This window comes from Phoca vitulina, unplaced genomic scaffold, assembly GCF_004348235.1.
Source record: "Phoca vitulina isolate PV1807 unplaced genomic scaffold, GSC_HSeal_1.0 scaffold59, whole genome shotgun sequence".
NCBI lineage: Eukaryota > Metazoa > Chordata > Mammalia > Carnivora > Phocidae > Phoca > Phoca vitulina.
Window position 1 is genome coordinate 8,438,019 of NW_022589762.1, and position 17,286 is coordinate 8,455,304.

The 17,286-nt window shown below is 49.5% G+C and overlaps 1 protein-coding gene across 1 annotated transcript; it reads right to left on the reverse strand.

Annotated features, from left to right (window-relative positions):
• Positions 1 to 4: 4 nt before the first annotated feature.
• On the reverse strand, positions 5 to 16,938 carry FOXJ2 (forkhead box J2). The gene is made up of 11 exons (XM_032390892.1): positions 15,792 to 16,938; positions 9,366 to 9,712; positions 7,974 to 8,048; positions 7,180 to 7,248; positions 6,866 to 7,006; positions 6,214 to 6,412; positions 3,455 to 3,874; positions 2,950 to 3,051; positions 2,178 to 2,387; positions 1,476 to 1,574; positions 5 to 327 (listed from the first exon to the last, which is right to left on the reverse strand). The coding sequence occupies exons 2-11, from the start codon at positions 9,696 to 9,698 to the stop codon at positions 239 to 241; spliced, it is 1,737 nt and encodes a 578-aa protein (XP_032246783.1). The 5' UTR covers positions 9,699 to 9,712; positions 15,792 to 16,938; the 3' UTR covers positions 5 to 238.
• Between the last annotated feature and the right edge of the window lie 348 nt (positions 16,939 to 17,286).

Here is a 17,286-nt window from a genome sequence, read left to right on the forward strand (position 1 = left end):
ATAATAAGAATAATAATAAAAGAATTTGGAAAAAAACAAGAAGGAAGAGGAAGAAGGAGGCAGGAAAGGGGGGGGTTATCTTCGGCAGCATCTCGCGGTGGCTTCTCTGACAGAGCAAGAAAAAAAGAGGCTATATAAGTATATACAGCAAGGAGGAAGGGGTGGGCCAGGGCCGTTCTTGCCCCACTGCCAGACTTCGCTGCCCAGCCTCGGGCTCAGGGCTGCGCTCCATGATGCCCTAAGTGATCAAGTCCCAGTCGAAGTCATCAGGGATCTCCTCGTTGGTGCCCGGAGGGGGAACCGGTGGCCGAGGGACCATATGGTGTGCTGTCAGGAAGAGAGAAAGAAATTAAAAGGACAGTGGTTGGGAAGTTATTCCACCGATCTAGATAGGCAGTGCTCAGCCCCAAATAATACCGTGAGGAAGGGCTGTGAAACCATGGTCCTTATCAGCCCAGGGTTGTTTTTGTTGCTAGCTGCCACTTCAGTGGGGTCTCAGGAAATAAAGCAGAGTACACAGAGGTCGCATGGCAATTTAACACTATGCAGCCACTAAGAATTATACTTATGAAGACCATGTAATAATGAAAAAAAACATATACAACGTACTATTATATGAAATCACAGTAGAGAAATTTGTAGATGTATTACATGGATAAGGAATAGATAGACAAAGAGTCTGATGTCACCCAAAAAATTCAAAACACTTGTGGTTAGGCAGGATAATAATAGCAATTTTTCTAAAATGTATTTAAAAGCAAATGATCTGTTCATTTTATACTATCTATGGCAAGTTAGGGTCTTCCTCCAACTTCCCCCACCCCCATCAGAGGTAGTTCAATCCCAGACCCCTGATATAGGAGTCAGGTGACAGGAAAGCAGACATGGGCACAAAGCAGGTATGTCTGTATAACATGTTCATTGTATCTGCCTGAGCATATCTTCCATCTAGATTCCAAAGCTGGACATAAATGTTCTACATCTTTGGTCTATTTGCATGCTCTTACTTCCCTTTTTTTTTTTTTTTTTTTTAAAGATTTTATTTATCCATTTGAGAGAGAGAGAGGGGGGCAGAGACCACAAGCAGAGGGAGAGGCAGAGGGAGAGGGAGAAGCAGACTCCCCACTGAGCGCAGAGCCCGATGTGGGGCTTGACCCTAGGACCCCAAGATGACCTGAGCCAAAGTCAGACATTCAACCGACTAAGCCACCCAAGCACCCCTGCTTTAACTTCCTTTTATTATTGCAGGCACAAGTTATGCTCAAAGTAAATCAGCCTTCTTTAGGCTCCCATGACATGTACCTCCCTGGCAAGGGGCCCACCCTCCAGCCTTAGGAACCATGAGGGTTCACGCACTCCCAGCAGGGGCAAGCAAAAGGGAAGAGAATGCAGGCTCAGAGCCAGAGGAAAGCAAAAACAACTTGTCAGGGGAGAGAGTCTTGGGTTGTTGGAGAAACAAGCTTCCTGGCTCTTACCTGGGCGATTGTATCCTGCTGAGTCCTGGGTGGGGATTGGATACATTGGTGATGGGCCAGGGTAGAGGTGGGGGGCTTGTGGGTGCACATAAGAGTTCACTGCCAAAGCAAGATAAGAATTACTTGAGTATACCTCATTCTAGTCAATGAAGTGGGGCCCAATATAGAGGGGGAAAGAAGTACTCTTTCTCCCCTTAATGTCGCCTCCCTTCCTTGCTCTCTTCTGTAGCTTCAGCAGAAGCTATCAGTCCTCACCACTTAGGGCAAAAAGAGATCCTAATGGTCCCTAGAATTGTGAAATATCATGGCTAGTCGAAGGATGACTAATACAGAAACATAATCATTGAATCTCTCTCATTTCACTGGTTTAAAGATAGTGTAACTGTAGAGAATCACAACCCCATCTGATATGATCCAGGTAGGGGTTACTGCGACACACATCTGGAATGGGCACTTTCTCCTCCCTTTTCGTAAGTAATTCTGATCTCCCAAATTAAGGTGGAAAAGGGACTCATACAGTTTTTCAGTATAGGATTTGACTGATACACTAGATGTTCAGCCAACGTAGCAGACAAACCAGTCCCGCTGCTCAGTCTGGGTCACTGCTCATCAGATGACTTTTCTCAGTTCTCTTCTGCCCTTTCCTCCCCCTCTCTTTTCGTCAGAGCCTCCACCTCCTTGGCAACTTGCTCGGTTCACTACCTTGGTTCATGGCTGACTCTTGTTTACCACTGGTAAGGGCACAGGAGTCAGCAATACGGGCAGAGGCTGGTGGCCGGTGGGAGCCCCCTTGGGGGGGCACGTGACCAGTCTGGGTAAGGAAGTGGTTGAGAGAGTCACACAGATTGGCAATGTGATGCTGGTCGAGGCTCCAGTTCTTCTGCTCTGCCTGTCGCAGACTCTCCATCAGTTCTACAAACAGAGAAGCAAGAAGTGCTACCCTTTGCAGGGGTCCCGAAGCCCCTCCGGTCTCTACCCCCATCTCACTGCTCCCACCACATCATAAATCAACATCACTGACTAGATTCATTGCCAATAACAACTGACATCTCCTAGAGCTCTACGTGTTCAAACTCTTCTTCTGTTGGTTCCTTCCTAAATTCTTATTACAGTTTCCATCTTGCTGGCAAAGAAAACAAAATTTCAAAGGGAGTGAGTGACTTAGCCAGTAAATGGTGACAGAACTACAAAGTAGCGGCCCAGGTTTCTGAATTCCTGAGAGCCTTCCCACTCCAGGGACAGAACAGGGTAGGATAAAACACGGTCATATTTTGAGTGAGTTAAGGCAAAGTTAATTAAAATTAATCTGACAATAACACTGGCATCATCCGCCTTGTGAAATATGGAGGGAAAACCATGGAATCCTCCGTCCTCAAACTTCACCAAACCAACCCCTTCTGGTGCTGGTTTCTATTGGGCTTCCCACTCACAATGTCCTCCTTTTCCCTCGAGTCATCTTCCTCTCATCACTCACCTGAGAACTGTGACTGCTCAATGCTGGACCAGTTGAGCCGATTCACCATCTTAAAGCTTTCCTTTAAGGAGTCGATATTGGAGCACCAGTCAGGAGGAAAGGCTATAAAGAGGTGGGGAGAGTGGATAATAAAAAGGGTGAAGTGTAAGCCAGCAGCCAACTAACGGCCGACTGACTACGTGCAAGCTTATCAATTACATTACCAGGATAATCTTAAAATCTCCCTCCCGGGAGATGGAGGACTAGTAAAGCTATGGATGCTTTAGGGAGACGCAGCCTAGCTCCTACGGGCAGGAGAATATGTAAAGCAATGGCAGGTGGTCCAAGAATTCCATAACACGGTGGTCCAAGAATTCCATAACACAGAGCTCTAAGTAGCAACTTCCGCTGGCTCAGAGGAGCTCTGCTGGGGGGCCGAGGCTAGACGCCCACTGTTAACTGCCTAACCAACTGCATCTCCAGGCCCCAGTCAGAACAAGCGGGTCAGGGCGCCCTCCTTACTCACCGAAGCCAGTACTGTTGATAGGAGCCTGGCCCTGCGCCTGCTGCTGAGTCGGCTGCGGCGGCGGCGGCGGCGGCGGCGGCTGCTGGGCAGGGTGGGGGTGGGGATGGTGCTGATGTGGGTGGTAGCCTCCGTGCTGCAGTGGGGGTGGGTGCATGGCCATCACGGAGGGAGGCCCATAGCCTTCGGCCCCAGCCGGCTTCCCCCCGGCTGGGGTACAACCATCCGGGCTTGGGGTGTGCAGTGGAGGCGCACCCCCTACAGCGGAGGGTCCCTGGGCGGGGGCCGGCTGCTGCGGCGGCTGCTGGGGCGGCGGCTGCTGGGGGGGCGGCGGCTGCTGGGGCGGCGGCGGCGGCGGCGGCGGCTGCTGGTACATGTAGTAGTTGTTAGAGGGCGGCATGTCCCCCAGGAGAGACGAGAAGCCTGCAGGGCGGGAGGAGGCAGCCAAGTGAATTGGCAATGCATTTTTTTTTCCTTCCTTCCTTCCTTTTTTCCTTCCTTCCTTCCTCCCTCCCTCCCTCCTTCCTTCCTTGATATATTTATTTATTTGAGAGAGAGAGAGCATGGCGAGCAAGGGGAGGAGCAGAGAGCCTCAAGCTGACTCCCCGATGAGCACGGAGCCCACCACAGGGCTCCATCCCAGGGCCCTAAAATCATGACCTGAGTGGAAAACCAAGAGTCAGACGCTTAACCGACTGACCTTACTGGACACCCCAGTGCATTTTTCACTAAACAGGACTTCCACAGGGTTGAGATGGGAGGCTTTTGGGGGAAAAAACCCAGACTTCAAAGGGTAAGGGTGTTCTGAGAAGGCAAGGATCCTCTCGGCTCCCTCTGCCTCCCAAGACTCCCCCACCTCTGTAGATACAACAGACAGATGGAGGGCCTTGACAGTGGGGCAACTGCTCAAATTTTAGCAAAAAGGTCAGCATGTACCTTTTTATGCTATTCCTCAGGGATCTGGGGGTAGGCCTGCAATCACAGTGTCAAAAGCAGTCAGATTATCAGGGGAAGTTTAAAAAGTAAATTACAGGGGCGCCTGGGTGGCTCAGTCGGTTGGGCATCTGCCTTCGGCTCTGGTCATGATCCCAGGGTGCTGGGATCCAGCCCCACATTGGGCTCCCTGCTCAGCAGGGAGCCTGCTTATCCCTCTCTCCCCTGCTCATGCTCTCTCTCTCTCTCTCAAATAAATAAATAAAAGGTAAATTACAAATAAAATAAAGCCATTGGGCACCTACTCTCCTTGCTTCCTGTGTCTACACTCTTCTGCTGTTACCACCTTCTTGGATTCACTACCAACAAATGGAGTTGGGTGAGGCATACAGTAAGGATGGATGAATTTCTCACACACACTAGGCAGGGAAGAGCTAGAGACTGAGGCTAGGTAGGGGCTTTCAGCCACCATTAAACTTGAGTGAACACTTGAATCCTCACTCAGTCTAATTTTTCACTTTGTCTCTGAGAGCCCCTGCCTCCTCCCCACTTCTGATCAACCAATCCCAACTTGGACTCATTCGTCAAGCAAAGGCTACAATCTTGGAGCATAACTCCAGATCTAAATCCCCCGAGATATAAAAGAAGAAATCCATGGCAGTTAATATAAATTTTCCGAAAGGTGGCTTCTAATCATTTTTCAACATCCCATTCATCCCCTGTGGCCTGTACAAGGTGACTACACAGAAGAGGCTCTGATGTCCCACCCGAAGTCGACCCCCACCTCTAATTTCTTTAACAACAGAAACAAACAGGAGTTGCAGAGAGCTGGACCAGATGATCTCTTAAGGAGCCTTCCAATAAGAACTTTAGATTACTCTCACACAGTAATTCGGGAAATTTGAGTATGGACAAAATATAAACTGATATTAAGGAAGTATTATTAATTGTGTTAAGAGTAATAATGGCAGTGGATAACCAAGTCTTTATCATTAAGACTGCACACTGAAGTAGTATCTATAGGTGGGATGACATGCCTGGGAATTGCATTAAATTACTCCAGTTAAAAAAAAAAAAAAAAGCTGGGTGGTAAATGAAACGAGCTGAACAGAGTATTGGTACCTGTTAAAATTGGGCCGTCTTAAAAGTTGGAAACCTGAGGGTTTATTATACTATTTTCTCTATTTATGCATCTGTTTGAGATTTTTTTTAATAAAAATCAACACGGGGCACCTGGGTGGCTTAGTTGGTTGAGCGTCTGACTCTTGATTTCAGCTCAGGTCATGATCTCATGATCTCAGGGTGGTGAGATAGAGCCCCGAGGTGGGCTCTGCTATTGGTGGGGAGTCTTTTTGAAGATTCTCTCCCTCTGCCCTTCCCTCTCTGCCCCCTCCCACCCGCTCGCTCTCTCTTTCAAATAAATAAATACATCCTTTTTTTTAATAAAAATCAACATAAATATAAATATGCTAAAAAATTGTCTCACAATGAAGCAGATTCTGAGGGAAAGGAAACACTGCTGTCCCCTAGTGGCCATCCTCTAAATGACCTGCTTGCTGCCATCAAGTCACTGCCCTTAGTTCTAGAAGGGGGATCCCTCCAACTCACTTTCTGAAACTAATAACCCAGCCTGCCTCTCGAAACAGCTGTCCTTCAGAACTAAGCCAGAAGAGCTTGACTCCAAACAATTTTGGTTTCTGAGATGCTTCCCCTGACCAGTGATCAACCTCTCCTCGTGTGAAAAATAAGACAGAAGGGAGAGAAGAGAATGTTACCACCCTTTCAGGAGTATAAGGACGTTCATGCCCCCATCCCAACTGCAGGCTCACCATGCTGAGAGGAGGAAGAGGATTTCTCCAGCATGGATTTGTAGAGGTTGCGAAAGGACCAGCTTAGATCCTGAAAATTGATCTCTGAGTAGGAGAATTTGAAGTCATGGTTGGTGTTATACAGGGGAGGAGGACCCTCGGCGCTTTCTCGGCTTGGAACCCCTGCTGCCACCGCTCCACCATCCACAGATCCTGTGCCCTGCAAAAAGGAGTAAGAGAGAGACTCGATCCATGTGCTAAATCAGGAACACAGCCCTTTCATGCTCACCAAGCTCTCTGGCTTGTCTTCATCCTCTCCTAACTTGTCAATGAGTGAACATCATTTCCCCCTGTCTGTCTCATTTACTCCTATGGGTATGTACCTTGAGCCTTTTTCCCACACTCCATCCATCTTCCATTCTCATAACCTTTTTGGCTCCCCTTCTCTTCTCGCCACTTTTCTTCCCTCTGATCCTTCTCAAAGTTCTGTTACGTCTCTCTCTCTCTCTCAGCTTCCCTCTTCTGCTTTCCCCTTCTTTCCCAATTTATCGGCCTACTACATCACAGGTACTCAATACAGAATTTTGAACTGGCAGATCTATGAATCTGTTCAGCCACCCACCCACCTGTCCATCCATCCGTCCCTGTGCACCCTGACACCTCTACTTCTCACCTGGCTGTAGCTGGTGATAGATGTGGGGCTCTGAAGGGACATCTGAGGATTCCCCTCGGAAGGCAGTGAGGCTTCTCCACCCCCTGGAACGCCTCCCCGTGGGCTCTTGCTTGCCTCCTGTTCTGGTGAGTCTTGGGATAGCTGAGGGTTGTAAAAGAACAGAAATCTAGAAGCAGAAAATAAACATCCTCCCGAGACCCATGGTTTTACCTCATCCTTTGCCCCAAACACAGGAAAGGACCAAAACTACAGGACAGGATGTGGACTGAGCAGCTGCCTTAGAAACGGCATCTCCCCGTGAAGTGGGGACTTACATCATCATCTGGAGGGTGTCTTCTCTTTCGGGAGATGTCAGGGCAGGTGTCAATTGTCCAATAAGAGCCCTGGAAGGAGAACCCATCCCCATAGAAAACAAAATCATTATATACGGAAATTCCCACCTCTGGAAAAGTAGATACGTGGGAGGATTTTCACCAAAAAAAAAAGTTATATTAAGAAAAATAACTGGAGAATCACACACAATCCTGAGGGTACCGGCTATTTTTGAGGAGTAAATTTGTCCTAAAAGTTCAATGAGTATGTCAGAGGTATGACCTGTGGTCCAAACACAGGCCTCGATTGTTCTGGTATCTAGTTCAAAGAGCTGGAAATGCCCAGACACAACCCTCCCCTTCTGTGTAATCTGAGGCAAGGCTCTCTCCTGAACTCCAGTGTCCACATCTATCGAATGAAGAAATTGATTTATCTCTTTTCCCTTTTGAAGATAAAAGTCATGGGATTTTTGTACAGAAAAGTTCCTACAAAGGTTATTTAGCCTACCTTTCACATCTAGAAAGAGTGCCACACAGAAAGGGGGCATGAAAGTCAACTCTACCATAAATAATTCTATTTAAAAAAAAAAAGATTTCACAATCTCTCTTAGTCACTCATACTAGTGGGGGCCCACAAGCGTGATAGCCAAGCTCTTCCTTTGAGAAAAAATAAAGCTGCTTCTCTAATTAACATGATTTCCTCTTCTGGGTAATTAAAACAGCCACAGGACTCTAGGCTGTCAACTACTCCTCTCTCCTTCCTGCCCCCTCTTTCAATGCTTACAGGAGCATCTCACCTTCCCAGGGTCATCCCGAGGTCTAGGCACCTTCCGGAAACACTTGTTGAGAGAAAGGTTGTGCCGAATTGAATTCTAGGGAAGCAGAGAAGCAAGTTAGCTTTGAGCATTGTGTAAAGCAGAAAATTTTCCAACAGGGCACAGAAGGACACAAAAGGACATAACATACAATAAAGTTCAAGTGTCAGGCAAACTTAGCACCTCTTAACTACACTGACGGAGGAACTTACCTAGCAGATAGCAAGAGCGCTGAGATCAGAAAATGCAGAAATTAAATTGATGGGAGGTAATGCCTATAAATTTGACTACCAGGTGCTTCTTGTATACACATACACACACACACACACACACACACACACACACACACACACAAACTATATAATCTTTCTGGTTACATAGTTTTCCAATTTTTCCACCCAAATGACAACAGGCATATAAATACCTCAAAATCACATCTGCCCAGTGTCTTAATTTATTCAAATCTCCCGTAAACGAATAATACTTTAAGACTGTTTATATAAATAAAAACAAAATATAAATTAGGAGCAAAACAAAGGCACAAATTCACCTTTGTTTTCTCAACAGCCCACAGGAATGTTACATTTGGAGGAAAGAAATAATGTTGCATATGTATGTTGGATGAGGTTGGGGGTTGTGGTAGTTAGCAGGGACATATTCATGAAGGAAAAGCTGAATGCTTCTAGTAGTCTCCAGCTCATCATCTGGTTTGTATGTCAACTGGTGATTTACAGAGCGAAAGAACTACATTAAATCCCCATTCCAACTCAACAATTGGCCAATGGGTTGCTGCTCCAAAAGATGGAGAACATCAGTTTTCCTTCTTTGCTTAGAAGAGGAGTTTCCTTCTTCCTTTATTGCCAGCCAAACAACTTATCCTCTTTCTACTTGCTTGGTGGATGAGCTGTTGGTGAAGGACCTTATTATTATTATATTGGTATACAATTTTTCAAAAGATGAGGACTATGTGCAATGAAGCTTTGGAAATCTGATGAGACTCCTACCTCTAGGTAGGAAGAGGCAATGCCATGCCTTGCACAGTGACTTGAACATAGCAGAGTGGCAATAAGTATTTGTGAAATGAATGAATCTCCTTTTTGAGGACTCAGAAGGTAAGAGGGTATGATGAACAACAGCATCCTGCCATCCTCATAACTACACTTAGTGGCTTGATATCACTGAAGTTTCCCTGATATACCTTATGAAAGTTGTTCCACTCTGAAAAAGAGTAGGGGATGGGAGATATAAGATTTTAAGTTCACACATCTCTGAAACAGGTCAGAGTGAACTAGACCAGGTTATAGGAAGAAACAAGAGTAGAGAAAAAGGCTGTCAACGGCTAAAAACAAGCACAGGTTATAGAAGCCATCCCACCTTCCAGCCAATGCCAGCATTCTTGTAATAGGGGAAGTTATCACAGATCCAGCGGTAAATCTCACTGAGGGTCATCTTCTTGGCTGGAGAGGAGTTGATGGCATAGGTGATGAGGGTGGCATAGCTGTACCGTGGCTTGCCATCCTGGTGCACAGCTGCCTCATCTTTGCTCAGGGTGGCATTTGGATCTGTGGGTGAGCCTGGGGGACACTTGCGGCTGCCGCCTGGAGGCCCAGCCTGAGAGGCACTCCCAAGCTTCTCAATGGTAGCTCGAAGGGTCAGCTGGGGCAGCCAGTCTATGGAGGTAAGGCTACTCTCTAGGTCAGAAGCCATGGTACTTCTGGGTTCTGCGGAGAAGAGAACAAAGGGGAGAGGAAAATAGAACAGATGAGTGATATAGCTGGGTACTAGTGGCAAATAATATTCAAATCTTAGTGCTTTAAGGGAAGTAGAGTTTCTTCCCATTATAATTCCCATGGGAGACTGTCACAGGACAGCCCTCAACCAAGTGTTCCCAAAGCCCCCAAACAATGTATCACCAGTCATCTAGCAGATGACAGACCGGTACTCACCCTACATCTTAATGTAGAACATAGCCAACAGGACTCTCCCTTCAGTCAGGACTAAAAGAAGTCAAACCCCCCACCCAACTGAGCTATTCCCTCAATCCTCCTTACTTAAAGCCCTACCACATAATATTTTAAACTATATAATTAATATACCAGGTAAAATCAGCCAAAGTCTACTCTCCAATTAGGTGACGCTTGTTTTATTTACATACAACATCCACAGACAGACAGCACAAGTGAACATGTAAAGAAAAACAGTCTGAGTGAACACAAATATACACCAACAAAGCACACACCAATACTTTTACAGATGTTTCATATTAGATGTATTTGAGCACGCACCCTTTTTATCCCATATATGTGCACGTGAGGCATATTCGAGTTACCCTAAGCATAAATTACAAATGACAACCAGCAAAGGACAGACGCAAGACACACACATCAACAGTGGCCCCCATACCCAGAGATCACAATGAGATACATGTACATTACCAGCAGAGCACAAAGTCACACACAGAGGTAACAGATCTGAGTTACAGCTGCCCTCACACCTTTAAAGCTACCCCTGGCAAGCTCCCGCCCACAGACACCAACACCAGGAAGAAGTCCTCGCAAGGACCTCCCACCTCTCGGCTCGCTGGGCTTCACTGAGCCGGGGCGGGGGGGGGGGGGACGACGACACCCAGCTGTGTGCACACCGGTAACAATCAGATAGCCTGGCTAAAAATAGCCACTCTGGGGCTAAGAGCTGGCTCCCCTTCTCCCGCCCTCCTCCTCTCTCCTTCCTTCCCAGCCAGGCACGCAGGCTCACTGCCCCTCCATGCAAACTCCTGGCGCTGCCAAACCGCCCACGCCTGATGTTTGCACACCCTGCTGCCACCCACACAGCCTGGGCGCTCTTGCTGGCAGAGAGGTGTAGCCAGAGTGACGTGGTGGTGGGGGAAGGTGAAGAACGCCCGGTGCTGTCTGTTACTGCAGGGTCTAGAAGGGCTGGCAGGAAGCGCTTGGTAGCCATTTGGCGCTCCCTGAGAGCCCATGCCGGCAACCCCCTAAGCACTCACTGCTTGGCAGGTTTGTGCCTGCTCAGCCGGGAGCGTCCAGCCAGTATTTCCTTCTCGAACCCCCGCTGACCGTCCCACCAGGGCATTTCTCGGGAGGAGCCAGGGCTAGCATGCCTCAGAATTCAGAATCCTGGACAGAAACACATCGCGGATGTCATTCCTAAATCCTCACCCAGATAATATGCACAAGCGTTATGGATTCAGCTACACACAAATCCACATCCTTTGCAGTTAAAAGCTCAATCCCAGATATGACTGCCTACCCCTCTCTCCTGACTCCCAACACATCTTGCAGGCTGTCAGCTCACTCTGTCGCTGGTAGCGGGGACTCTCCTCCCCTTGAGATTTACCCTTTCTCCTAAGGGTCAGCCTTCTCACTCATGTGCCTCTCCCCCAAGGTCCCCACCCACACAATCTTGGCATGTACACACATGCACCCTGCACGGTGCTCCTCACCAGCAACACGCCCACTCCACAAGGCTGAAGGAAACACCTTAGTGCCTCAGGGCCTGAGCAGCAGGAGACCCAATTGAAACCCAAGAATTGCTTGCTTGACAGGAGAAAGGAAAAAAAAAAAAAAAGCTATGTTTATAAATAGCATCATGAAGGGGTTTCCCCTTTATCCTTAGCTTCTCTCCCCACCACCCTCCTTTACAGCCCACCACCACCATCTTGCCTTATAATATCATGGAAACTTGGAAGCTAATAGGGCCATTTAATCATTCCAGAAAGCCTCAGACCTCCTAGCACATTACTAAGTCAAAATGCCACAGCATCTGGGGTAAAGCAGGGGGTTTTGGGCAATAATTGGTCCTATAGCTGGGTTATCCCAGGCGAGCAGTAACTTTTTTTTTTTTAAGATTTTATTTATTTATTTGACAGAGAGAGACACAGTGAGAGAGGAAACACAAGCAGGGGGAGTGGGAGAGGGAGAAGCAGGGTTTCCGCCGAGCAGGGAGCCCGATGCGGGGCTCGATCCCAGGACCCTGGGATCATGACCTGAGCCGAAGGCAGGCGCTTAACGACTGAGCCACCCAGGCGCCCCTGAGCAGTAACTTGACAATAAGCAGGTTCTCAGTGACCAGGGTTCTCCTGGGTCCTCCCCAGAAGGGGAGGTCTATAAAGAATTCCCTATTATCTCCTGCTAAAGGTCCCTAGGAAACCTCATCTTAAGAACACAGAAGCCTTCCGTGGACACTTCATCTGAAAGTCTCCCAACACTGGACAGGGACATGAGAGTAGATTTCAAGTGGTTTACAGAACCCATTTGGCACATGCCAATTGCTGTGAATTCCGGAAAGAGAAGCACCCTCAGCCTTTGCTAGTTGTTCTATGCTCTTCCCTATCCTTACCCCAGCACCAGGTTAGGAGAGCTTAAATTTAACCTTTCTCCAGCACCCTCCCGGTCAGCCCTCCAGATACCGCCCGGCACTCAAAATATATCCTCATCTTACCAGCTACAAGAAGCTTGCAGCAGAAGGTCCTTCTGATCTTTCGGCACCATTCTCCCTTTACCCATCCCACTTCCTCACTCCCGTCACTTCCCCATTCTTGAAGGGCAGCCCAGTGCATAGAACCTCAGAGATGAGGTCCCTCAGTTCTATTCCCAACCTTGACACTGACTCACTAAATGTCCCTAGCCACCCCCTGCTCCCTGAAGTCTTGATGCCTCAGTTTCCCCCTTCAATAAAAGGGATGAAGTCATAAATACTGCCAAAGCTTCATCCCCGGAGGGAAGTGAATGAAGCTTAATGAGCTCGTGGCTGCCACACATTCCATGCTCCCCAAAATAATGGCACGAGGCTAATGTCCAGGGCTATTATTAGAAAGGCAAACAAGAGGTACTTCCATTTCTCTGTCCAACCAACCTAGTTACCCAGACATCTCCCTCCAGGTGGGCCTCGTGCCACTGGGCTTGGGCAGAACCTGAGTCAGGCCACATTCTTCTCTGCGTGCTGGAAGACTGAAAGGAAATACCCATAGAAACTGGGAAAGGCAGCCAAAGGGCAGGCTCCATCACATCCACAGGACGTCTAATGAAGACTATAGTACTGGGAGAAAGGCGGAGAAAAACAGAAAGACATTCTGTTGGAGTGGAAGACTGATCCTGGATGAGATGTGTAAGATCTAAAATAACAGACACGGTTTTCTTCCCACTTTATTTGAAAGGCCAGGAATTGTTCTCTGTATGGTGCCAAGGTCAGGTACTAAGGAGTGATAACTTCCTGCTCTGGACAGAATGCCAAAACTAATAGAGCAGTGGTTAAGTTTACCACATTACCAATCATCAGTCAGGCCGCCTGGGTTTCAATCCTGGCTCCACTACTTACTGGCTGTGCAAGCTCGGGCAAGTTACTTAACCTCTCTGTGTTGTAGTTTCTTCATCTATAAAATACAGATGATAACTGTACCTGCACAGGGTTGTTGTGAGGATTGCCTTGAGTTAATATTTTTAAGGCGTTTAGTAAGCGTTAGGTAAGTGTAGCTATTACTATTTTTGAATGGGGAAAAACAGAGAATATTAGAAATGAGAAAGCAGACCATGGAGGTAAGACTGGAAACAGCAAGCCTGCAATGGTTTATGTCACAAAACCTGAACTGAGTTTGCAATAGCTTTCGGGATGTCAGAATCTCCAACTTTTACTTTGGGGATAGTGTCGCCCCACTATTGACCAATGCCAGGACCAAGTAGATGCCAAAGATGAAGGAATGAGGGGATATCATCTCTTATTTTTCAGCAGGGACCAGGTCTAGTCATAAGACATGATCTGGAAAACAGCACTCTCTAAAGCATAGTTAATCCAACCCAACAGCCATCTGCTTCTAGCGGATTCCACAGAGGCAAGGAGAATTAGGGAAACTCCGTCCCAGCAGGGTCAGTTACACTGTGTGGTGGGGGGTCCACCTGGAGCCACTGTGATACAGTTCACTCTGAGCCACTCAACAAGTTGCATTCCAGCATCTGGGAAAGTACTTTGGGAGAAATGGGTTGCTATTAGACCAAAGTCGGCTCTTTTCACAAGTGGGGGAGGGAGTTCTAGAGGTAAGAGCCAAGGATCCTCATGCTTTTGAGACCAGAGATACCAGAAATGAAACTCTCTTGCTAGTTCTAGAAGAAGTGGCCCCAGCCTGACACTGAGCTGCCCTGCCACAAGAAATGACTTTCATGCAGCCATTCGTGAGGGTTCCCACTGACCAGGGCAGGCCAAGCCCTTCCTCCAAGCAGGGCAGCCTTACCAGCACCCTCTCCAGGTCCTCGTGCAGGGGCACCCGCTTCTAGAGGCCTACCAGAAACATAGGATTCTGGGTAACTGGAGGCTTAGTCTGAAAAGCACGGATGTAACTGTCTCCACACACATACCCACTCAAAACAGAGATAAGCCACATTCACCTGAATTAAGAAACATATGCACACCGCTCTCTAGCACAGTGCGCAGGCCTGGATCATAACCCTGTCTCACATACCACCACTAACAGGTAGTTTCCAGGACCAAGTGGACGTACGTAGGGCCTCAGGCAGCCCACCATGGCCCAGACAGAGAAAGAAGAAGGAAACATAAAAACCCACGAAAGATGAAGCCTCCCACTTGGTTTTGCTGTGAGGTGCACACAGATGAGGAATGTACTAATGGCAAGGCAGGAAGGCAGGCACCCTGCTGGTGATCCCAGGTGGAAAGACACACTGCTTAAACACATACAGCCCGGCCTCAGCTAGAAGGATTTCCGGGCACCTTTTTCCTGCCTTTTCTGACGATTCTGGGCTTTGAGGATTCCTGCTCCTTATCTCACGAAAGAAAACTTAAATACAAGATTCCAGAGACACAGAACTGAACAAGAAACGGGAAGAGAAAAGATGAAACCATTAGGTGCTTTTCTGAAAGAAAATTCATCACAGGTCAAATCTCCCCGGGGGGTGGGGGGGTGTCAGCTTATTTCGATGGAAGACTGGAAGGAGGCTGAGCAGCAACACCCCTCTCTTCCTATCTAGGATCTGCTTTTTCCTGAGGAACTGTCCATGGAGGACAGGAGCTGTGGACAGGAGCTGTGTAGGGCATGAGGGCAGTGGTACAGGGCCGGCATTAGGGAACCACTTCAACCCAGGAGTTAGCCTTCCCCTACACCCTTTCTTCTTGCCTTGGGACAGGTGGGATTTCCATTTTCCCTTTGGATTTTATTGATAGAGCCATGCTTCCATCCAGGAATGGGTACGCCACGAGAGGAGGCCTCCTGGTGTCTGAGGAAGGGTGGGTGGGGACAGACTGATTTTCCTGTCAAGGAGACAGTAATCACAGTGGGTTGGAGAGAACAGCTCTGGTGGACATTAAGCTGACATAGGCTTACAAGGTAAGAAAAGGTAATATCATTAGAAGCCCTAGACAAGTCTAGGCCATGAAATGCCACGATGACTTTAGTGAAGTAAAAAAGCCCAAGAATGGAGAACACTATGGGAGTCTGGTTGGGATGTGTCCCATCATTATTACACAGTATGGATGGAGTTCTGAAAATGCAGGCGTTTGCTGATATTCCCTTGCCCTCAGCATGAAAACATACATGTCCCTAGGGACTTCAAATGAATCCCAGCCATCTAGTCCCCAAACACTAAGAAACCCATTTCTCAGAGCTTCTGCAGCAAGATATTAAGTTTGAATCCAGGAGCTTCCTCAGAGCACATTCCCCAGAGGATTCTCTGAGTTATTACTCTACTTTCCCCAGTGATGAAACCCAAGAGCCACCATCTCAGCCCCTACACCCACTAGTACCTAAAGAGGACAGAGAAGGTGAAAGAAAGCACTAACCTGTCTCCAAGGTTCCCCCAGCAAAGGGAGGGAACCACCTGGTACTGGAGTTTGGGGTTGGAGGGACTCCCCTCTTCAAAGGCAGATGAAGAGTCTCATCCTCAGTGGCTCTTCCAGTACTTGGCTGAGCATCCCAAGCTGGGGTGGGGAACTGGGTCCCCTGAGGATGAGGAGCGTTGGGAGGAGGAGGAGGGGGAGGAGGAGAAGGAGGTCCTACCTGGGGAAGGTGGCACACCCCCCACACCCTGCCTGTAACCCTGGGGAGGAGGGGAGGAGCCTCTCCCAACCAGGAGTTGTCTCCTCCCCCTTGGGGGAGTCCCCCTCCCCCCCAAACTGGATCTTTCGGGAGTGGAGGGCTCTTTCTGTCTGCTGGAGATCTGAGCGGAGGGACTCTGCCCTGTTCCACTGTCTAGGTACAAGGAAGTTGAGAGGAGAGTTCTTCCCCTCTCCTGAAAGGCTGAAAGCCGACTCCTCTTCTTTCCCTGGAGTGTCCTCTGCTTCTGAATGTAAGGACTCCTCTCCCCTGTGAGTACTAGATAGGATGGAGGGCGCCTACTCCATAGGCATTTCCCCCTTTCTCTTAGCCTCAAAAAGTCCTGAACTGCTCAGAGTGTGCGTTTGGAGGGGTGGAGGCACGCTGGGGCGGTCTCACTCTGTCTGCTTCCTTTAGTAAGATCACCCCTTTCTACTTCTGGAGCTCTATTCCCGGGCCAGGATGGGGGTTTTCCTCGCCTCTAGGAGAGACTCTCCCCTACAGGGGTCTCTTCTTCCCCTCGCCCGAGTGGTAAGGGTCTCCTCTCCAGCGGGGAGAGAGGCTGCTCCCGTCCCCGCTCCCGCCTCCGCTCCGGGGGTGCCCCGAGGGTGGGGTTTTCCTACTCCCCGCTCTCCCTGAGCTGGCCTGGGCAGCAGGGTCCGGGAGGCCGCGGCTCCCGACTCCCGTCCCCGGCTACTGTGGCGGCAGCGCCTCCTCTAGTCCAGTCCCGTCCGGTCCGCTCGCTTCGGCGCGTGAGGCCCCCGGCGCTGCCACCTCTCGGGCTCCGGCCAGTCCGGGCTCCCGGGGAGCCAGGAGGCGGACGGACAGTGTCAGGGCTCGGCTCGGGCTCGGGCTCGGCTCGGCTCCGCTGCAGGCCCCGGCTCCTCCCCGGCCTCCGCGCCGCGCTCCGCGCCCCTCCCCCTCCCCCGCCCGCCCGGCCGCCGCCGCCGCCGCCTCCCGGCGCGGGTTAAGGAGGAGCGGGCGGCGCCGAGCCGCGGGCCGTGCCGCCGGGGGGCGCGGCGCCGGGAGAGCCGCGCGGCCCGCAGCCGGGGCACGCGCCGCCGCTCGCTCACCTGCAGCCGCCGGGCCGCCCGGCCGCGAGCCGCTCGCGGGCGGCGCGGGACGGCAAGCCCCCCTTGCTCTCTATCGGGACGGTCCCCGGTCACGCCCGACACTGTCAGCCGCGATTTCACACGCGCATTCTGGGGTGTCCTATACACGACAGACCCGAGGTGTTTTCTC